The 23,021-nt window shown below is 41.5% G+C and overlaps 1 protein-coding gene across 2 annotated transcripts; it reads left to right on the top strand.

The window, feature by feature from the left end:
- The first annotated feature begins 4 nt into the window (after positions 1-4).
- Positions 5-22,137, top strand: LOC147098011 (heterogeneous nuclear ribonucleoprotein H-like). Of its 2 annotated transcripts, XM_085971205.1 has the most exons (12): positions 5-97; positions 2,283-2,400; positions 5,316-5,471; positions 7,644-7,787; positions 11,291-11,429; positions 14,008-14,195; positions 14,539-14,637; positions 15,078-15,199; positions 16,117-16,252; positions 16,986-17,102; positions 18,788-18,895; positions 20,728-22,137. In XM_085971205.1, the coding sequence occupies exons 2-12, from the start codon at positions 2,322-2,324 to the stop codon at positions 20,829-20,831; spliced, it is 1,392 nt and encodes a 463-aa protein (XP_085827331.1). In that variant the 5' UTR covers positions 5-97; positions 2,283-2,321; the 3' UTR covers positions 20,832-22,137. The 2 variants fall into 2 exon arrangements, with proteins under 2 accessions (XP_085827331.1, XP_085827332.1); XM_085971206.1 differs by lacking the exon at positions 2,283-2,400 and having other exon boundaries at positions 19-97.
- The last annotated feature ends 884 nt before the right edge of the window (positions 22,138-23,021 follow it).

The raw sequence follows: 23,021 nt of genomic DNA, 5'->3' as shown, positions 1-23,021 counted from the left end.
GGCGTTTGTTGGCGGCGTGAGACGTCATCACGTCGGGCGTCCGTCCAGTGTGCTGAGCTGAGCGAGGCGGGAGCAGTGAGGGAGCGGCGGGCTGCAGGTAAGGTGCGGAAGGCTGCCGCTGCGGCTTTATATTTTTTCTATCTCTCCTCCTCTCGGGTGTGGGGTTAAAAAGTTCCCAGGCTAGTAGTTTTAAACTATGATTGCGATGAGGGGAAAAACGTTTCGGTTTAGTTTAATTTAATATAAAAAGTGTGTGTGTGGTGGGTTGAAGAAGCACAACACGCGGAGGCCGTTGCGAGGCGCGGACGCCATTTTAGTCGCGTCGGCTGAGGGAGTTTTTTGTAATGGACGCCGGTGGCGGTTTTTAGTTTCTGCGCTGCTTCATTCGACGGTTTTTAAAAAAAAATTGAGGTTGGGGAAACTTATTTGATTTTTTTTAAGAAGAAAAACTGGTTGTTTTTTTTACTTGGCTGCGGTAGCCGGCTGGCGTGGCAGCGCTTCCCCCACCCCCTCCCGAGATGGTGGATTAGGGCTGGCTTCACTGGCCAGGCCTTTGCCTTTCCATTGTGTGTCTTTTTCTCTCGGGGAGTCGATGGCTGTTTCTCTTTATTTTAAAGCTGGAAGCCGGCCTCGGTTATCACACGCGGTCTCCCCACCCACACACGGCTTTGCTCCGAGCCCAGGCTCATGGCGGGGACTCCATGCGTTCCCTCCCCCCCCCGGCCGACATTTTACTTCCTTCCCCCGTGTACATCTGGAAATCTGGACCAGGCTTACAGCGGCCCAACACGTGGCTTTGATTTTTTTTTTCCACCACCCCCCCCCAACCTTTCTGTAATCCCACCGTGCACGGCCCTCGGGACTGGACCGAAGACGGGTTGGGTGCATGTGGCTCGCTTGGTTTCGCAGAACAGTGCAGCCATTCAGCCCATCGAGTGTGCGCCCGCTCTTTTTTGGAAGAGCAATCAATCCACTCTTTTCCCCCGTATCCCTGCAATTTTTTTCTCTTCGAAGTACTGTATTTTTCCTATTCCCCATCGAAAGGTGCTATTGAATCTATCCCCCTATCCCTGCAATTTTTCCCTTATCCTATTCCCCTTTGAAAGCTGTTATTGAATCCCCATATCCCTACAATTTCCCTTATCCTATTCCCCTTTGAAAGCTGTTATTGAATCTGTATCCCCATATCCCTACAATTTCCCTTATCCTATTCCCCTTTGAAAGCTACTATTGAATCTATCCCCATATCCCTGCAATTTTCCCTTCTATTCACATTTGGAAGATACTATTGAATCTGTATCCCTATATCCCTACACATGTTTCCCCTTCAAGTATTTATCCAGTTCCCCTTTGAAAGCTACTATTGAACCTGTATCCCCATATCCCTGCAATTTTTCCTGATCCTATTCCCCTTTGAAAGCTACTATTGAACCTGTATCCCCATATCCCTGCAATTTTTCCTGATCCTATTCCCCTTTGAAAGCTACTATTGAACCTGTTTCCACCAACCCAACAGGCAATGCATTCCAAATCCTAACCACTTGCTGTGTAAAAAAAAAAAAAAAAGTAATTCCTCCTATTGCTTCTGGTTCTTTTGCCAATTATTTGTGAGCCTATACGGGCTGGGCATCTAACCTGCGGACTGCATGCAATCTCGGTTTTTTGGGTCGCTTTTCCCTTTTTTCAAATCTTTGGAATGTTTAAGGCTTTATTCAGTGTTTGATTGAAAATGGGCACTTAATTTTCTTATAGCATTGGCTAAGGAATTAAAATCCCAATTATCCATGTATCAAGCTGGTGGTGCTGATATCGAGTCTCCAATCTAAGGAAGCTATATTAATATTTTACTCTTGATCTCAATGTTTGGACCTAGGAAATAATATGTTTACAAATACTAAAAATGATGCCTTGGTGTGACTTGGTCAAGGGGTAAATATAATCCTTTTACACTCTTGTGTAAAGTAGTGACTTCATTGTCCTGCATAATTGTGTTTTATTTCTCAAACCGTCTTGAGGCATGTGTCAAGTTATGCCTGTAGTATTCACTTTTCTGGTAGAATGAAATGTGTGATCCTTATGGATGTGTGTTACTGTTGAGTATCTGCTTTTTTGGTGGGAGGGTGAAATCAATTTAGACTGCATCGTACCACAAGGAACTATATATTTCCTACATTATAAGTGACAGCACTTCATTCATTGGCTGTAAAGCACTGAGATGTCCTGAGTTTTGTGAAAGGTGCTATGTAAATGCAAGTCTTATTTTTTTTCTCTTTTTTTTGTAGATTTTGTTTGCTTGAGAGACTCGTGTTTCAGACATTCAAATGGATAGCAGTTTTATTGTCCGAGTCCGTGGACTTCCATGGTCCTGCACTGCTGATGAAGTGTTGCGCTTCTTCTCAGGTTTTGTGAATTCACCTGAATGATTTGGGCTTTATGGAAAAGTAGAATTAATATGTTTTGGTTGACTTGTGTTTGGGAGTGAATAAATGTTTCATAAATGTAATTGGCACTTTAACTGTTGAATTTAAGAGGGACATGAGTCAGTCAGCAAAGTGATTCCTTCTATTAAACATTCCTTATCATATGCAGACACACTCATATTAATGTGAAAATTACTTGTGTACAGTTGCTTACTTCTAAAGCATACTCAAGTGATTAAAGCCATCTTTTCTCCCTGCGTGCAAATTATAGTTACGTGTGACCATAACAAAGAACTACTGTCTTGGCAGCTTTTTTCACATTTGAAAAGTCCAAATTTTCAGGAGTAGTTTTTACAAAGGTGATTTGTATCACGGCTATGAATATTTTTGAGTAAGTTCTTCCCTGTTAAGCTGCTTTGGTGCATGATGTTGGACCTGAACATTTAAGCCAAATTTCAGTGAATGTAGCAATTCAAATGCAAGAGTTTTCTAAACATTTTTATTCTGGTGGTCGTGCTATGGGAACAAAGGTTACGGTGTTAATTCTAAACATAGCAACAGTGTCTGCTGCAGAAATGCCTGTGGGAAAAACTTGTTGACTAAGGTGAGAAGTGATGTGCGGAACAGCAGCTACTTACTGCCTTTTGTTCCCATTTGAAGCACATTAATTATGTAATGTATCTGCTATTCGCCTCACCTATTCCTTGTAGCACATACCACATTATTGCCACTCTTTGGGTAAAGATGTTTCTCCTAAATTACCTATTGGATTTTAGTGGCTATCTTCTTGTATTTATAGTTTTGCTCCTCCCCACAAGTGGCAACATTTTCTCTTGTCTACCCGATCAAACCCTTTCATAATCTTAAGATGTCTATTAGGTCACCCCTCCGCCATCTCTTCTAGAGCCTGTTCAGACTTTATTGATAAATATATCCCCTCGGTTTTGGGATCTTGTAAATCATTCGCACCTTCTCCAGTGCCTCTATATCCTTTTCATAATATGGAGACCAGAACTGTGTCCAGTACTCCCAAGTGTGGTCTAATCAAGGTTTTAAACAAGTTTAATATCTGCTTTTCAATTCTGTCCCTTGATAAATGAACCCCCGTGCTTGGTTTGCTTTTTATGGCCATATTGACCTTTGTTACTACTTTTAGTGCCGTGTATTTCATTCTTAACCCTGTGTCTCTCTTTCTCTCTCCCCCTTTCCCCTCACACCCACCACCACCACCAAAGGATTCGGTGTCATCCACAAATTTTGAAATTGTACTTCTGATTCCTGAGTCCAAATTTTGTGTAAATTGTGAACAGTGCTTCCGACGCTGTTTCCTGTAGGACACCACTTCCCACCTTTTGGCAGTCTGAGTAGCTACCCTTATCCCATACTTTCTGTTTTGTAGCCAGCTTCAGTGTTCCTTCACTTTTTTTTGGTGCTGCATATGCCCGGTTTTTGCATTGATAAGCCGGCTGCGTGAGACCCCTGACAGCCACGTAGCTTAAAGGGAACTTTGGCCAGCTTGCTATCTAATCTGCTATTTGCCCCCTGGCTCCACATGTTCTGACCATAGTAGACTAATGACTATGTGCCATTTTAATCTTTATTTGTGTTATAATAGATTTTAGTGTGCAAAATTTTGTTTTTGTAGAGCATGATGTGTTCATTGAATTATCCCATTCATTCAATACCAGTCCAAAGTCACTATCTTAGAAAGTTTTTTTTTAAACTCATGTAACTACTAATCAAAACCTACAAGTAACTATAGAACTACTTAAAAGGAGGGTGACTTCTCATCCATCACATAGGACTGTTTGAGGCTCTGTTTGCATAATCTTACCAGACTGTCGAGGTCTTTGCCCTAGTTTAATTCCTGCTTATTTATTATTTAAAATGTGTAACTGTCATGAGAATTTTTTAATCAAATACAAACTAAAAATGCTGGAAACACTCAGCAGGTCAAGTAGCACCTGGAGAGAGAAACAGAGTTAACGTTTCAGGCCGATGACCTTTCGTCAGAGCTGGAAAAAGTTAGGGATGTAACGGGCAATAAGCAAACACAGGTATAGAAAGGTGGGAGGGGAGGAAAAAGCAAAAGGGAAGGTCTGATAGGGTGTAAGGCAGGAGATTAAATGACAGAAGGGATAATGGTGCAAGGCAAAAGGAGGTGGTAATGGGACAAGTAAAGAAACAAAAGATGGGAATAGCAGAACATCCACATCTGTCCCAAACAAGGGGATCATCGGTTACGATCTGAAATTGTTGAACTCAAACCCTAAATCAAAAGATGAGGCGCTGTTCCTCGAGCTTCATTGGAACTGTGTAGGAGGCGGACGACAGAGGTGGGAGTGGAGCTGAGAGTTGAAGTGACAGGTGACCGGAAGCTTGGTCGTGCTTGTGGACTGAACGGAATTAAATCATTGGTTGCTGGTGGGAGTGCAGATCAGGATGAGTTTGAACTTACTCTGGACTCTTCCACGCTGCTATTGAGCTGCATACAGCCTCCCAAGCCCAGCCCACCCTCCTGCCTACCAAATGAATCCTCCACCCTGTTTGTCTGCTTCCTTCCATACCCTACCAATATGTGGTCTTGCAGGTGCAATATTCTGTTGCTCAGAATAAGAAGTCAAGACAGGTGATTTAGCTATGTGAGATTGGCTAGATATTTTGACATACTGTGAAGGGTCAGCTATTACTTGGAAGCTGGGGGTGGTGACTGACTTGCTGGAAATTTGTATCAACAGTATTGACTTGCAAGTGACAATGCCCTGTGTTTTTGGTATGAATACATGTATTTGCTTCACAATGCCTTGCTTTTTAAAAAATATATATTTTTCCTGCTTCCTGTCCCCCTCTCCAAAGTAGCATGACAATTCAATAAATCTTGTATGCTGTTTTTAGATTGCAAGATAGTAAATGGAACTACTGGGATACACTTCACCTATTTAAGAGAAGGCCGCCCAAGTGGTGAAGCCTTTGTTCAACTGGAAACGGAGGAAGATGTAAAACGTGCCCTTGCAAAGGACCGGGAAAGCATGGGGCATAGATACATTGAAGGTAAGCTGTTTTAAGGGATCAATCAGTTGGTGTGACAGAACTACTTAAGGTCAGAAGTCTTTATACTTAATCAATTCCTTGTGTCAGGTGCTTATATCCTGAAATGATGAGTAGGTAGAGAACTGTAAGCATCTTTGGACTGGAGTTGACTGTTCCAATGCACTCTTGCCTGGTGTCCCAACTTCCACCCTGCATAAATGGAAGCTCATCCAAAACTCTGCTGCCCATATCCTAACTCAAATCCTACCATATAATAGCAAAATACTGCAGATGCTGGAAATCTGAAATAACAACAGAAAATGCTGGAAATACTCAGATTTCCAGCATTTTCTGTTATCTCAAATCCTACCTCTGTGCTTGCTGACCTCCATTGGTTCCCAGTTAAGTAACGTCTTGATTTTAAAATTCTCATCCTTGTTTTCAAATCCCGCCATGGCCTCACCAGTCCCTATCTCTGTGACCTCTTCCAGCCCTATAACTCTCTGATATCTGCGCTCTTCCAATTCTAGCCTCTTGCGTATCCCTTGTTTTAATTGCTCCACTTTGGCGGTTGTGCCTTCAACTGCCTAGGCCCTAAGCTCTGACATTCCTTTTCCCCACCTCTCTCTCTCTTTTCTCCCCCCCCCAAAAAGATGGCCAAGCTTTTGGTCATTGCCCAAATATCCCCTTGTGTGGCTCGTGTCAAATTTTGCTTGAGAATGTTCCTGTGTAGTGCCATGGGTTGTTTTATTATGTTAAAGGTGTTCTATAGATGCAAGTTGTTGGAAGCAGACAACATTTTAAGAGTGACAAAACTAGCCCAAAACATATGCAGGCCCAGTAATCTGCTACTCAGCATGGGAAGAATAATGGAATCTAGTTAAAGGAGCAGGCTGGACAAAAACCTATGCAACAGAAACTTAAAACAGCCAATGTAGCTTTAGGATAAGAGCTCATTGGCCAACCTGACATCTTTTAAGAGATAATACAACTGTTGAAAATGTAGCTTCTTGACACTTCAGAGGGATTTTGGCAGAAGTTCTAAATGTTGGCGTTTAAACTAAAGGCATAATTTGGAGAATTAATTTAAAAATAGCACATTTGAGAGGTAATGACGAGGTGGCTGTGGAATTCTGTTTTGGGGTTGGGGGGGGGTGGTGGTTGTCGGTGCTGAGCCCTTATTTTCTAGGGTATGCCAATGAATTGGATATCAACCATTTGTAAGCTTGTCATTTTTGCTGAGAACTTGAAAAGGTGAGTGATTGGAGACTGGAGATGGTGAAAAGATTTAGATTAGTTATGCAGTTGGGCAAAGAAATGGCAAATTTAAATGATGGGTTGTAATGTGAGCATTGATTGAAAACTTGGGTGTGTGCATGCAGTGAATAGAATTACAGGAAACTCTTTTTATCCGGCACAGACGGGACCGACGTGGTGCCGGTTCATCAAAAATTCCGGATAACCGAATGCTATAGTAAAAGATAAGGAGCTGAGAGCTCCGTATAAAGCAACAAACCCTGTCGCTTAGCAACAGCTTCAGAACAATGGCCACAAGTTGCAAGCATCTCTGTAGCTTAGCAACAGCTGCAGCCACACCCTTGCACAGCAACAAATGGAGGAAGGCAAGTAATAAGTTACCTTTACCTACTCCTGAATTTTGCCGGTTAACCGAGATTTCTGGTTATTTAGGTGCCGGTAAATCGAAAGTTTCCTGTAGCTTGGCAGTGGGAGACTTTAAAGGTGACTTGGGGCTAGTAATGGAATCATTACTTTCAATTTACAATGGAGTATGCTAATTCTTGTCACCGTGTCCTAAAGTAAACTCATTGGAGACAGTACAGAGAAAAGCAACAATACATTGCTCGAGTCTATGATCTTTAGCTCTCCAATCTTAGAAGGTGGATCTCATCAAGGGTTTAGCAAATATTTAAAGAAAGATTAACCCAGAATATTATTCGAAGCCAGGAAAGGATCGTAGGATGCAGACATGTGAAAAATTTCTTTACAGTATTGCTTTTTTTTTTTAGGAAGAATGTCTTCAGTGTTTCTACTAGAGGGTAGTATTTGCAGTGCAATGGAAGCTTGGCAAAGAGGGATGAGCTTTGGTCCAAAAGTTCTCTCTCACTCATGCTTGACATTTTGCAGGATTGTTTGCAGCTTTAGATTTTTTAGTATTTCAACTTTTGTCCACAGTGTTCGAGACTAAAGCCACTGAAATGGACTGGGTACTAAAACACGCTAACCCAAATCAAACTGAGTCAACGAGCGATGGAACAGTCCGCCTTAGAGGCTTGCCGTTTGGCTGCAGCAAAGAGGAAATTTTGCAGTTTTTCACAGGTACGTCTTGTTTGTTTACCTTCTCCAGTAATGGAGAACCAAGTATTTGGGCATGTGGGTCTTGCGGGTGTTAACGTCACAGTGAGGGGAAGATTGGGGAACGTTTGGGATAGCCTATCCAACATTTATTTATGCTTTGGCATTAATGTCTTTAAGGCTGATCAATGCAATTTTTTGTGGGTGAAGGGTGTGGGGTAGCTGAATCATCACTTTGTGACTTGGTAGAGTGGCACATAGAATTGGGCACAAGGGTTTTTTGTTAATCCGAAAAAGATTCTTTAAAGCAGCAACTAAAAACATTTTGTTAACGCCTCTCGACAGTTTACAACTTGGCAGTGATTTACAATAAAGGCAATTCTTATAACGTTACTTAAGAAATGCAATTGCTGTAAACATGCAGATTAAAGAAAACTAAGATGGCTGTTTGGGGGATTTTGGTTGCAGTGTAGAGCAAAGGTCACAAGTTAGCTTTATAGTCCCGGCAAACTGTATTGGGCCAAAGTTCCCAAGCCACATTTGTATTTTATGGTGAACTATTTGAAATTATTTTGAGGGTGTGGGGTTGCACTTGAGTTGACAAAAAGCTAGCAAACACACAAGTTTTGTTGAGTTCATTACTTTGTGACACGTTTTTTTTAAAGACACATTGGACCACAGTGGCTAAAATTAGTATTTTTGCTTTTCCATGTATCATTTTTAAGGATGAGAATTCTGATTTTCCAAAAAAGTTAATCCTTGAGTCCAATCTTGTGAGCCAGTAATTATAATTGATATTCATCCTTGGAAGGAATAGTTTAGAATCTGTTGACCTCTTGTGTACTAATATTTTCCAGTAATTTCACCACTTGCAGTTGCCAAATGTGTATAACAAAGGCCAGAGTTCCAAGAAAAATAATTTTGTTTTGGAAAATATACTAAATACATCAGTTAACTAGTTCAACCTTATTGCCACCTGTAATCTTGCCTAATTTAGTTTTTTATTTAATTGAATTTTTTCAGTTACATTTGTATAGCGTATTACAAAATCTTAGACACAAATTTAATGCTGGTATTTATTTTAGAATTTTGTAATTCTAGTAATAAAATGCAACTAAAACCTTTTTGGGTTGAATCGTGGTGCTGGTATTCTAAACTATTCCTTTAATGTGATTGTGTCCAGTCAAGATTTAAGTCACTGGGTTCGGGCGGTACAGTAGTGCTGTAATTTGGAATCTGATGTGTTGCACCGTGGACTGGTAGATGCAGGTATGCGCCTGCCATTCCCACGAAGTTTCCAAACATAGCTTTGCCAATGTGCGGAAGTGTCCACCACTTTCTCCGGACAGAGGAAGTGACCTGTGTTCATGCACCTCTAGCCGTTTGCTTCAGAGCCACATTGACTGAATTGGGGCAACCCACGGAAGGGATGAGAACTTAAAATGGGTGTCTCTCCCTTAAATTGGGTTCTGTTTCCATATTAACGCCATTTTAAAAGACAGTTTCTACTGATACAAATTGTGTAAGATTTTTAAGTTGTGCTACTGATGTCTCAGCACTACACTCCACTGTAGTTACTGGCTGTGAAGAATTTATAACTGGACCAGAAGGGTGAAGTAATCGCAACAAAATCACTCATTACAACTACAAAGCCTCAATAGAAAATTAGAATGGACAAAGAACAAGCAGTTGTCGAAGCTTTTAACCATGCTCCCTTGTGTTTGCTCAATTTCCCCACCCCTCCTGAAAGTGCCAACTGCTTGCTGGGTTATGTGGTTCCTTGCTCAAATGGCTACTTTTCATGTGTGCATGTCCGCAAGGTTTTCAACCACTGGGGAGCATCTAAGCCCAAAGCTGCCCTTGCCTTGTGTCTAATCAGTTCCATAGGGGTAACTGGATAGCGGGAATGGGAGTCCTGGCTGAGATGAGCTAACTTGGCACAGAATAGCAATTAAGAAACTGGCTTCCCGGAACTGTGCGTCTCGGCTGCTGATTGCATCAGCAAGCTGAGCCATTGGGGATCTGCCATGGAATTCCTGTTTCAAGATGTTAGGTAGTTACTTAGCTCAGTTGAAATTGTGTTACAGTAAATATTTCAAATCTCGAGTAATTGAAAATGCCAGAAAGGCCAGTCGGCGTTTGAACAAGTAAACAAAGTTCAGTGACAATGCAGTTCAGGTGCTTAGTTGTCAGGCTGGTAACTGGATTGATATCCTTGCTAACTGTTTCTTCACAGTCAGTAACTTGCAGCACGTAATGTAAGTGGACACTTGTATTTTAAGACCATGCTAAATTTGTGTATTGACGCAGAGTTTGCTTTGTGAATGCACTGGCTGTATAATGCTAATTACTTAAAGCAAAAAGATCCTGATTTGTTTTCCTATATGACCTTTGGTAGTGAAGCTTGATGCTCTTGCATTTTTTTCTTCATTGAATTGTTTAAACCTTACAGCGGTCAATCACAACTGTTGGGTTCTGTTACCAAGCAATCGGTTCAGTTACCCACTGAATTCGAGCTGACAGTTGCAGGCTTGGTCAGCATCATTTCTTAATTGAGTAGCTATTTATGCAATTCTTGAAGAATTGTAGCATTCCTTGTTTACCATCATTTTCAACCAACCAAAAGCTAGTTGTGGGCTGTTAGTCCTGGTGATTATATAAGAATGCCTTGATGTGCTGCTTACAGCCAACGGGTAGCACTAAAGAAAAGGTTCTGTTTAGCCTTCATTGGCTTGCACAGACTCTTGAAAGGAGGTGAGGCTTTCCTGCACAGACCATGCTGGCGTGGGCACTTGATTTGTAGATGGCCACGTCTTGATCTGAGGCAGAGAGAATCACATTTCCACTGATCCTTCGTAAGCAAAGCAAGTGAGATGCACTGATTTCTTTCGTAGTGCAGTTGTCACTGCAAGCTGTATGGCTTGGGTTTTGTCAGAAGTTTTTACATCTGGCAGCACCGGTTTATTGGGATTTAGTCGCTTGGATAGTTTCATTTGGACGCGATTGTGGTTGTTGGCTGATTTGCGTTCCCCCGAAAGTAACAGTACAAATTAATGCTGGCTTCCATTTGTTGCACTGCGCTTGAGTTTAGTAACGTTTCCTGATTTTAATGTGTTGAAAATCACTCTCTTGGTTTCCATTGTAGGTATAATGTTAAAACAATTGGAGCATTGTCACAGCAACTCCTTTGCAGCCATATTAACAAATTAATCTTCATGTCTCACTAGTGGTTACTATTTAATGCTATAAAATTTAATTCATGTTGCCAAACTTGGCTATTGGAAAAGTAGGGCTAAATTGTCAGTGTTCTCTGCAAGCTTTGGTTAAAAAGTGCAAGCCTACATTTACCTTTTTTGTTTTTTGTTGGATCTTTGCTTTATTTAAACAGCATTCTGCAGTCTTTTGCCTCATTAGTCAATTCTGATATCAGTACTCAACATTGATATGCTGTAGTATGTGTATAAGAGTAGGAATGTTTCAATTTTTAATATTGTTCCCCTTGTGGGGTATTTGTCCTTGGGTTGAAGGGTTGGAAATCGTGCCAAATGGGATAACATTGCCGGTGGACTACCAGGGGAGAAGCACGGGGGAAGCCTTCGTGCAGTTTGCATCAAAGGAGATAGCTGAAAAAGCACTGGGGAAACACAAGGAAAGAATAGGGCACAGGTGGGGATGGACGGAAGGGTGGCTCATACGTCTTTAAGCCCACTTGTTCAGGTTGCAGAATTAATCCGTTCTTGCAGAGAAAATAGTCGAACCTCCCACACGCCATTGGAAAACTTGAGTGGGGACTCAACTGATTTTTCTAAATTGTGTGTAAAAGATGTCCTATACTGTAGGGCCCTCTATACAAGAGTTAAAATTGATTGTGATGGTAATGGTAGTAATCTGCTAGGGCACTTGAGTATTTGCAGTGCCAAAATTGTGCTTTTAATGCTAAGCTTGCAAAAAAAATGATTGTCCATAAAGAGGGCTCTACAGTTTAGGATTTTGCTAGATGTAAAAACTAAAATTCCAATTACTTGAATTTGATCCAATTTTAAGTAATGCTTTGTTACTTTTGGATTAATTAAATTACATACAAAAATTGTAACTGCACTTTGTATAACATTTACAAAATTAATGACATAATTGTCATTTTTCCATTTGTAGAATTTTATCAGCTTAGTGCTTGAAGCACACAGCACTGCAAGCTTCTGTCTTCATCTAACCTAATGGAAAGATGACAAGACAGCTTGCTGATTTACATGTGAATGATTCCATTCTCCAGTTGAAATATATTGGACTAAAAATTAGTATTTGGATTTGCATTCAGAAGCGTCGGTATAACTAGCCAATTGGTGAAATTTGTCCCAAATGCTTGTGTTGTACTTCAAATATCTTGCACTAAGCTTTGTATTTTTTTTAAAAAAAACAATGTCTGACTTGATGCTTTGTAGCCTTGTCACATGTTGCCGTTTGAGGCCAGTTTCACAGGTCTGCAGTCAGACTAAATCAGCCACCAACATTGGGAGCTTTTCCTTCTCCACACTGCCTCTCCAAAAAAAACATTAGTTTGCTGGAACTGCACTGGTATTGGGAGGGTTTTAGGTGAAACTGACTAGCGGGGACTCCGAAGCAGGTATCAAAATGCATACTGCATAGCTTCCCTTCTGGGAAACTGCATGAAGTATCCCATTTCCCATCAGTCTGTGTTTATTGGATAAGTGCAGTAAATGCTTTTTTACACTGCATATGTTGTGAGCATCAGGTTTCTCCAACCTTACTGACTACCCAGGTGACTAGCTTGCTGCTAGGTTTCTGATGATTGCAATCTGAAACCAGGTATAGCTACAGTAGCCACAAATATAAACCGATGGCGCACGCACTTTACTGAAGTTGTAATTTGGTGGAATTGACGATCATGCATCCTGTGTTTTGGTGGCCAGTGTGCTATGCCATGTGTGTTTATAAATAATTTCATTGAAATCAGTCTGCTAGTTCAACTTGAGCACTGCAAGTAGTGGTACAGGAAACTTTGTGATATCCGGCACCGACGGGACTGAGCTGTTGCCGATCTATCAAAACTGCCGGACATACAAAGTTAATGTTGAAGCATACGGAGGTTTTCATCTCCGTATCTGACAACACTGTTGCTTAGCAACAGCTTCTAAAGAGTCGGCTGCAGCTGCAAGCATCTCTAGCTGAAGCTGTTGCTATAGCTACAGACCTTGCAGTGCCGGACTGGGGGGAAAAGAACGAGAACTAAAAAAACTTACAGAAAACGGCTCCTGATTTTTGCCGTTAGATCGAGTATTCCGGACATACAACCTCCGGATAAACCAACGTTTCCTGTAGATGGACACTTCCGTTCTTGTCAGCTTTGAAGGAACACAAAATGCCTTTATATCCACCTGCAGTGTTTAATTTAACTGGTCACTCCCATGGCTCCAATTTGTGCTATAGCAAGTCAGACATTATTTTTTTAATCTAAATGATGGAAGGATTATTGTAAAATGTTCATAGCTGCCATATTTAAAGCCAGTTTAAATTAATAACATTAATTATGCTAAGACTGATGACCGTTTTTAAGTGCTAAAGTAAATTGATTGCTCTGGTGAAAAGCTAATTTTGCTATCCCTTGTGAATTTAGGCATGCCATTAATCGATTAGGAAGCTGATCATTTGATGATTCTCAGTGGCCTTGTCAGGGTGCCAATTATAATGGGTGAACCTGCCACTTATTTCCGTGCAGATAGTGCTGGGGTGTAATGACTGGGTGCATTTGAAAATTTGTTTTAAATTTCAGTTAACTCAATGCGTCAGTGTTTACAAACTGTTATTACGAGTAATTCACCAACCATGTTGACTTGCTTATTTTCGAAGTGTGGAAAGTGTCGTTTAGCTGTTGGTGTAAATGCACGCCCTATCTTTTTGAGCTATGCTGACATTCCAGTTTGGTTCTAAAATTAATGGTGACTATCTGTTTGCTTTTCCTTAAGCCTCCATGAATGAGGTGTTATGCTGTTTGGACATTGTATATTTTTTTCAGAGCCTGCTTCAAAATAGTTTATTCAATGCCTTTGGTAGGGATGCTTTGTAGGTTGTGACACTTCTGAATTTTTTAAATTGTAATTGGGGGAGAAGTGGCTGAAATTGAAACTCTTTTCACCAGAGGAATCTGTATTCAGAAGATTAACATGTTTAGCTGTGAGGTAAATCTAGTCTTAGCCATGAGGTAAATGTATTAATTGTGGCTGTTTAGGTATATTGAAATCTTCAGGAGTAGTAGAGGTGAGGTTCGAGCTTATCACGATCCTCCAAGAAGGTTAATGGGACAGCGGCCAGGACCCTATGACAGACCAATGGGTGGAAGAACTGGCTATGGTGGTCCAGGGCCTATGAGAGGAGACATGTTTGACCGCACACGCAGAGGAGCTGGATATGGTGGAGGTAAGAGCATGGGAAGCTCTTCAATGATTTTAGTCCTTTGGTGCCCCAGGCAAATTTTGAATTCATTGTTCATTTTAAGTGGAGTACTGGGTACAGTGCAAATTTATTTAGCATGGTTATTTTCAGTTCATGAGTACTTGCACCAGATCTTTTTCATACAAGCTCGTTTTGGATTCTCTTGCAGATAACTGCTAGATGAGCTAGACGTTGTGTAAACTGGCTTTAAAAGCAAAAATGTTTACATCTAACAATAGAACGAGGAAACTAATTGAAATGAGGTGCAATTCTAGCTGGGTACAGCTTGTGTTTGGGCCAGACTGCTAACTTTATTTTCTCTCTCTAGGTTATGGCAACTTTGATGAATATGGTTATAATGATAACTATGGTTATGGACGTGATGGATTTGGACACAATGCCAGAGGTGGTGGAATGATGGATAGAGGTAGGAGTCTCTGGTGAAGTTTCTGGTCTGCACATTTGCTAAGAGGAAAAGACTTGTGTTCAAGCTGGGACTTAATTAATGCTTTTAACATGGGGGGCATTTGAAAAATTTGCAATGGAGCAAACAAGTCGTCAATTGGTTTATGACCCCAATGGATGCATTAAACTAATTGCTATTGGAGTTGCACATTGAAGATGTCTTAAGCTTTTACTGTAAAGCTGGAATAAGTAAACTGATAAGCTACCGGAGGGGTGGGGGGGGGGAAACATGACTAATTTATGGAGGAGATGTGCACAGATATATGACTGAATATTTGTTTTAACTGTTCTGGTTTTTGAAATTGTAATGTTTGGTAGCTGGATTCTGGCTCCTGTCACTTTCTACTCTGACTTCAGTTTGTAATGTTTTGAGTAACCTTTCTATCTGCTTGATATACGCAGGGATGGGCAACCGTGGTTATGGTGGAGCAGGAGATGCCAGTCCTCTCTTTCAGAATGGTACCGGTCATTATGTACACATGAGAGGATTACCTTTCAGAGCTTCTGAAGGAGATGTTGCTGATGTAAGTGTGACTTTTGGGAATTCTATTCCTTAGTAAATGTGTCTTGTGTGGGAAAGGAAGTTTAACCTGTAACTGCAAGACTAATCAGTGACCATTTTGGGTAAGAAATATCCCTTCCTGTCACTTTCATTGAAGTATGACCAAATTTTAAATTTATTTTCTAATGTTATGTACATGTATAAAAGGAGAGGAGGAGCTAGGTGTTACACTGGTTTTTCACCTTGCAACTGACTCGAGCCTGCTGTTGGGATGGTAAAAGATCATGTGAAAATGAGATTTCATCTTCAGTTCCCAGTATGCATCGAAACATAGAAGATAGGAGCAGGAGTAGGCCATTCGGCCCCTCGAGCCCGCTCCGCCATTCAATGCGATCATGGCTGATCATTCAAATTCAGTACCCTGTCCCTGCCTTCTCCCCATATCCCTTGATCCCTTTAGCCTTAAGAAATATATCTGACTCCTTCTTGAATATTTTTCATGAATTGGCCTCCACTGCCTTCTGTGGTAGAGAATTCCACAGGTTCACCACTCTCTGGGTGAAGAAATTCCTCCTCATTTCTGTCCTAAATGGCTTACCCCTTATCCTTAGACTGTGAGCCCTGGTTCTGGACTCCCCCGCCATCGGGAACTTCCTGTGTCTAGTCCTGTCAGAATGTTATAACTTTCCTGGGCCACGGCACAAAACGGCTCCATTTCTTGGGTTGAGCCAGAGTATCGGTGTTTCCCATTACATTGAATGCTTTGCGTCACCTGGCAATGCTCAGTACTGACACTTGCTGCTCAAGATCAATATTACTGCCTTTCCAGCACCTGCATCCCTCACATTGAGCACTGGCAAACGTGTTTGTTTTGCTTCATTCTAAACTTGTATACTGAACTTGCGCCGTTTACAACTATCCTACTTCGATTCCCTGTAGTTTTTTTCACCGCTGATTCCTGTAAAGATCAACTTTGAATACGGTTCTGATGGTCGCCTGACTGGAGAGGCTGACGTTGAGTTTGCTACTCATGAAGATGCAGTTGCTGCCATGACTAAAGACAAAGCACATATGCGTGAGTATTTTATCCTGTACTGTGCTATGAATGGAAGACTACCATCCATGTCAACAAACATGCTGCAGTATTTTCTAAAATCAACAGACTGGTGCAAATCGAGCATTGATTTGAGGGAGGGAAAGCATTGGTCTGTCTTTGGCCTGTAGTCAAATGTTTTATTTTTAAAAATTAGTTTAAGAGCTTGATGGTTGTGCAGACCTAGTTTTACACCTGCATAATACAAGTCAAGTCCTATGTTTAATCTATTTTTTTGAAAGAACGCATTAAACCAGTTCTCGATCGTTCTGTTTCCTTTTGTATTGTGCAAACATTGCTTTGTCCTTGGAAACGTGTCCTATAGCAAGGTTGATTTTTTTTTTTTTACGTTCAAGTGATCTGAGAAGTATCTTGTCTCATCCGTCATGGTGAGATTTAAAGTGTTAAAACTCAACTGCCATGTCATAAATCATGACTAGGAGCTTTCTCCAGAGAGTAAGGTGTTAACAAGCTCAGCAAAACTTGAAATTTTGCGATCTCTATTCTGTTGTGCGGTTAGCACAAATTGTGCAACAAATGATTCTAAGTAAACGTTCTACCTTTTTTTAAAGCTGCCTTCTAAAGTTCTTAACATTCAAAAGTGAGCTAATTGGTTTTGGCCATGGTAATTATGCTGAAACTGCTTGGTAATGTGCAATCGCTAATGTGAAATCATTGTCTGTTCTTAACCCAAATTTCATTTCATCTTTTTTAGAACATCGATATATTGAGTTGTTCCTGGATTCAACTGCCACCATGGGAGGTGGGCCTGGTGGTTATGGAAATCACAGAATGGGTGCTATGGGCATGGGCATGGATCATTATACTGCAGGTGATTCTTGTCAGATTCTGACATTTTACATTGTGGCTAGTACACAATATCTAGTAATACGATGCTTCTAAGTTTTTAAAAAAACGTAAACATTTGGTTTGAGTTAAGGACAAACTTTAGGTGGTGGTATTGGTGCATTGACAGATTTGTGGAGTGAGTGAAGGAATTAAATTTTCTGAGTAAAACTAGAGTCCATCAATATGAGTCACTAAGAAATCAAATGGGGAATTCAGAAGAAACTTCTTTACCCATAGTGGTGAGCGAATTATAGAACTCGCTACCACTGTGGTTGAAGCGAATAGTATAGATGCATATGAGGGAGATTAGATGGTTCTGCTGATAGTTAGATGAGGAAAGACTGGAGGAGGCTCAAGTGGGGCATAAACGCCAGCATGGACTGGTTGGGCCGAATGGCCTGTTTCTGTGCTGTATATGTAATGCTATCTAAACGTTGGTTTTTGGCATTAGCCAGCTCCCATCTAATCAGGTGTCGATTTCGGTTGACTTAAAAGGCAGTGATGCTAAACTGGCACCAAATGTCTGCTACACTTCTAGACCAAGAACACACCAGGGCATTGCAAGATTTGTGACTAGATGTGTAGCACTCCTCTCCAAGTACTGAAACTTTCTAGGTGTGAAGACTTGTATGTGGGGCACATTAACTTCCAGACTGGTGCTCACCAATTAAACATTGGATGGCAAGTAAAAGTGCAGGTGGCTGAAGTATGGATACTAGAATTAGCCATTTGTAATGCAAATATATCAATGCTGCCCTCAGAAAATTCCATTAGATTACAGGAAACTTTGTTTTATCCGGGACCGACGTGGTGCCGGTTCATCAAAAATTCCGGATAACCGAAAGCTATAGTAAAAGGTACGGAGAGCTGAGAGCTCCGTATAAAGCAACAAACCCTGTTGCTTAGCAACAGCTGCAGAACAATGGCCACAAGTTCCAAGCATGTCTAGCTTAGCAACAGCTGCAGCCACACCCTTGCACAACAACAGATGGAGGAAGGCAAGTACAATATGAAGTAAAACTTACCGGAACCTACTCCTGAATTTTGCCGGTTAACTGAGATTTCCAGTTATTTAGGTGCTGGTAAATCGAAAGTTTCCTGTACATGGTTTCCTCCCCTAGTATTTATTCAAACCACTTCTCCCCAAACTAAAAAAATTAATTTTTCCTTTTTTGGGAGAAAACTTTAGCCACTTCTTGGCCTACTGGAAGTCTGTCCTCCTTCACGACGACTCCTCCGAGCAAACGTCTTGTTGGAATGTGGGTAATTTGCATCTGCAGATGAGTGTAGTAACCAGCAGAAATGACAGGCCATGCGGATCATATATTGACTGCTTGGTTTTCGACAGAGGGTGGTTGCTGTGGCATTTATTAAAGTCCTGACTTCGGGGCATTTTTAATGGTCTCCTGAAAGGAAGGCATTTGACGCCTCTGGACTTCAGTGCAAATGATTTCCTGCTATTTTGCTTCTTTTTGAATTTATCTGCGTTGCTGTGAAAAGGCAAAATACTTTTACTCGAGCAAGAGGGTGGCTGCTCTTGGGTACCACCTGGGAGCAACAGCAAGCTATTGGCACAGGCATGGAGCATCCTGGTGACTGCTCTTGATTAAAAGGAGCTGGGGGCTGGTTGACTAAGCATCTAAATTTCAGTTTTCTTTTGATACGTAGGCAATCAAGGAAGCTATGGGCATAACAGCCAGGGTATGGGAAATAGCTATGGCAATATGGGAAATAGCTACGGTGGATATGGAACTACTGGAAGCACACGTGGATTTGGTAAGTGCGGGTGTTGCTTGTCATGAATCTTTGGTCCCCAAATATCGATAAGCAGGCTTCCTTTGCCACACAAGATTATTGCTCAAGATAAAAAATCACAGGATTGGGGGTAATATTCTGGCATGGGTGGAGGATTGGCTATCTAACAGAAAGCAGAGAGTTGGGATAAATGGTTCATTCTCAGACTGGCAATCAGTAACTAGTGGTGTTCAGCAGGGGTCAGTGCTGGGTCCCCAACTCTTTACAATCTATATTAACGATTTGGAGGAGGGGACCGAGTGTAACATATCAAAGTTTGCAGATGATACAAAGATGGGACGGAAAGTAGTGAGTGAGGAGGACATAAAAAACCTGCAAAGGGACATAGACAGGCTAAGTAAGTGGGCAGAGATTTGGCAGATGGAATACAATACTGGAAAGTGTGAGGTTATGCACTTTGGCAGGAAAAATCATAGAGCAAGTTATTATCTTAATGGCAAGAAACTGGAAAGTACTGTAGTACAAAGGGATCTGGGGGTCCTGGTGCACGAAACTCGGTATGCAAGTGATCAAGAAGGCCAATGGAATGTTGGCTTTTATTGCTAGGGGGATAGAATATAACAACAGGGAGGTATTGGTGAGACCACACCTGGAATACTGCATAGTGTTTTGGTGTCCATACTTAAGAAAAGACATACTTGCTCTCGAGTCAGTACAAAGATGGTTCACTCGGTTAATCCCGGGGATGAGGGGATGGACATAAGAGAGGTTGAGTAGATTGGGACTCTACTCATTGGAGTTCAGAAGAATGAGAGGCGATCTTATTGAAACATATAAGATTGTGAAGGGGTTGGATCGGGTGGATGCGGTGAGGATGTTCCCAATGATGGGTGAAACTAGACCTAGGGGGCATAATCTTAGAATAAGGGGCTGCTCTTTCAAAACTGAGATGAGGAGAAACTTCTTCACTCGGTGGTAGGTTTGTGGAATTTGCTGCCCCAGAAAGCTGTGGATGCTGCATCATTAAAGAAATAGACAGTTTCCTAGAAGTTAAGGGAATTAGGGGTTACGGGGAGCAGGCAGGAAATTGGACATGAGTCTAGGTTTGGATCGGTCATGGCCCTGTGGGTAGGGTAGCGGAGCGGGGCCAGGGGCTGTGTAGCCTGGTCCTGCTCCTACTAGTGTTCTAATTCTGTTAGATTTCAGGAGATGGTTCTATTCACAGGGATTAGTGGAGACCTTGGGAACAGGCTGCCAGCTAGGTGTCCTTCAAAAGTAAATTGGGCCTGTTCCTGGCTGGGGTGGAGATCACCTTTACAGAAGGTAAGTACTGTAGGAAATACAGGGACAGAGTGGTCTCCTGGACGAGTTTCGATCGCCTAGATGGGTCGGAGAGGAATTCCCCAGATTTTTTTTCTCCCAAATCGGCCATTGGGTTTTTTATCTGGTTTTTTGCCTCTCCCGGGAGATCACATGGGTTCGGGAGGGATGGAGAGTGATAGTAGATTTGAGGTTAGGATCAGATCAGCCATGATCTTATTGAATGGTGGAGCAGGCTCGAGGGGCCGATTGGCCTACTCCTGCTCCTATTTCTTATGTTCTTTGCAAACAAGCTGTTGGGTGAATTAGTTGCAAATGTAATGCTTATAGTATAAAGCTCATAATTGAATGAACTGAAAGTGCTTGCCACAATTCATTGGCCATATTCAGGACTGTGGAGCAATTCACGAGACTGTGCTTCCACTTCTCCATTTAAAACTTGGTACTTTGTGCACTCTCAAATGTTGGAGTTTGAAGTCTGGCAATTACTTTTCTTCAAAATGAGTTAGATATGTTTTTTTATTTATTTACAGGCTATGGTGGTATGGGAGGAGGTGGATATTCCAACAACCCCAATCAGAACATGGGAATGGGAAACTTGGCAGAAACAAACTTGGCTGGTGGATGGAGAATGTGAACTGTTAATGTTCCAGCGATCGGGCCATGAGCCAGAAGCTTCAAGAACCCAAATTCTGCCACAATTTCACATTGGATGACCAATGCAGCATCCTTGCTGTTTGTTTTCTTCAAAACCAAAAGCAGTAATATTTTTACTAAGAGCTACTTTGCAATTCTTTTTATTTTTTTACATGTTTTGGTGTAAACCTATGGAAAGCCCATGTTGCCCAAACATTGGGTAACCTGATTTGTTTGAAGCTTCGGGTATTAGACCTGATGGAGAGAGGGAAAAAATTGTTTTGATAATTTTGGACTCGAGTGAATGTGGCAAATCAAAGTAAACATCTGGTACAAAGCCTTCTTTTGATGAACTCTTGCATTTTATTATTTTAACTAAACTAAATTTAACTTTAGATCATCTTTAAAAAAATATGCTCAGATGAGCAAGTTGTGTGATTTGTGTATGCTATTTTCTACTTTGGTGGTACCATTTAAAATTGGGGCGGGGGTTCAACTTGGTATTCTCTTTCTATGGTATTTACCAGAAACTATTGGACCACCAATGAAAATGTCCATGATTTGTTCAATTTAAAGTTATGTTGTCACATACATGTAGAGATGTGCAGTTATGGGCATCTGAACATCCTTTAGCATTGGTGTCTTTCTAAAGCAATTTCTGTCCCATGATTTGCTCCTCGGCCCACTACTGCAAATACAGTTTCAACTTCTAGTTTGCTTCATGATTTTTCTTTTCTGTTATCCTGTCATTATTTTTTTTCCATTGCTCTCTGCCCGTTCAATGACAGCTAATCGTGAATTTCTCAGTTGGGTTGAGATCGGACAGCTCTCAGCCCATTCCAGTAAGGGCATATCATTCTGTTTTGACTTTCTAGAATGCTGTAACAGACAAAAGCCAAGGAGCAGATGTAGTGTGTTATGCAGGTGTTGAGCTGTCGGTTCCTCCAGCAATTTAGATGTATTCTTCAGCATTTGGCATTGGAAATCCTGACACGCATGTTTTTTTTTCCCCAGCAGTTGCTATGTTGAATTTTTTTTACGTCTGTGTCTGGTTCACATGGTATTTTAACCTTGATTCTTAATTTTTTGACTGTTAGCAATGTAGTTTTAAAAATGAGAAGTGTATCTTTGTACCTTTTCTACAAGAGGTGCTTTTTTTGGTTACCATGCTTTGTTCAGTGGGATCTATTGACTTTGACACTTCAGTGTGCAGCTTCTGAAACCTGCACATTTTGTCAAACATCTGCAAAAGAGATGACTTACTGTACATTTCTAATGGTGAATATAATAAAGTGTAATTTCAGAAATGTGTGGCACAGGCAAAGATTTGTTCAGGGAATGAAGGGGAAGGTATCTCAAGTGGGCTATGGTTAATGCTTGAACTTCTATACACTTACCATCTTTCCATTTGTGCAATAGATCATCTGCCTCTTAGCATGGAGAAGCTGGGGAACTTCAAGAAACTGGTAGCCAGTTGTTTTGTACTGCACAAAGTTCCTGCAAATGGCAAATAAGGTGAAGACCTTGGGGGTGTTTGTGCAGAATCTTTGAAGGTGGCAGGACCAGTTAATAAGCATATGGGATCCTGGGCTGTATAACTGGAGGCAGAGAGTACAAAAGCCAGGGGGTTACGCTGAGACCTGTATCGAACACTAGGTTGCCCCACCTAGAGTATTGTGTGCACACTTTGGAGAGGGTGCAGCAGTGGCCTAGAATGGTTCCAGGGATGAGGGATTACGGTTACATTGATGGACTGGAGAAGCTGGGGTTGTTCTCCTTGGTGCAGAGAGGGCCATGGGGAGATTTGATAGAGGTGTTTAAATTCATGAAGGGTTTAGATAGAGTAAATAAAGAGAAACTTTCCAATGGCTGAAGGGTCAGTAACCTGAGTGTACAGATTTAAGGTGATTGGCAAAAGAACCAGAGGCGACAGGAGGAAAACCTTTTTCACGCACCGTGTGGTTGGGGTTTGGAATGCCCTGCCTGATGAGGGTGGTGGACACAGATTCAATCGCAGCCTTTGAAAGGGAATTGGGTGAATACTTGGAGAGAGAATCGCAGGGAAATGGGACTAACTGGATTGCTCTTTGAAGGAGCCGGCGCAGACTCACTGGGCCGAATGGCGGCCTTCTGTTACTGTATGTCGGCTATCGCTGCTCGACAGATCTTGCTTTTTCTCTACCTGTACAGA

This window comes from Somniosus microcephalus, chromosome 30 (assembly GCF_052327205.1).
Source record: "Somniosus microcephalus isolate GS21.2 chromosome 30, FLI_Smic_1.0, whole genome shotgun sequence".
In the NCBI taxonomy this organism is placed as follows: Eukaryota; Metazoa; Chordata; class Chondrichthyes; order Squaliformes; family Somniosidae; genus Somniosus; species Somniosus microcephalus.
Note: the sequence above shows the minus strand (reverse complement) of the source record. Positions and strands in the feature narration are given on the sequence as shown.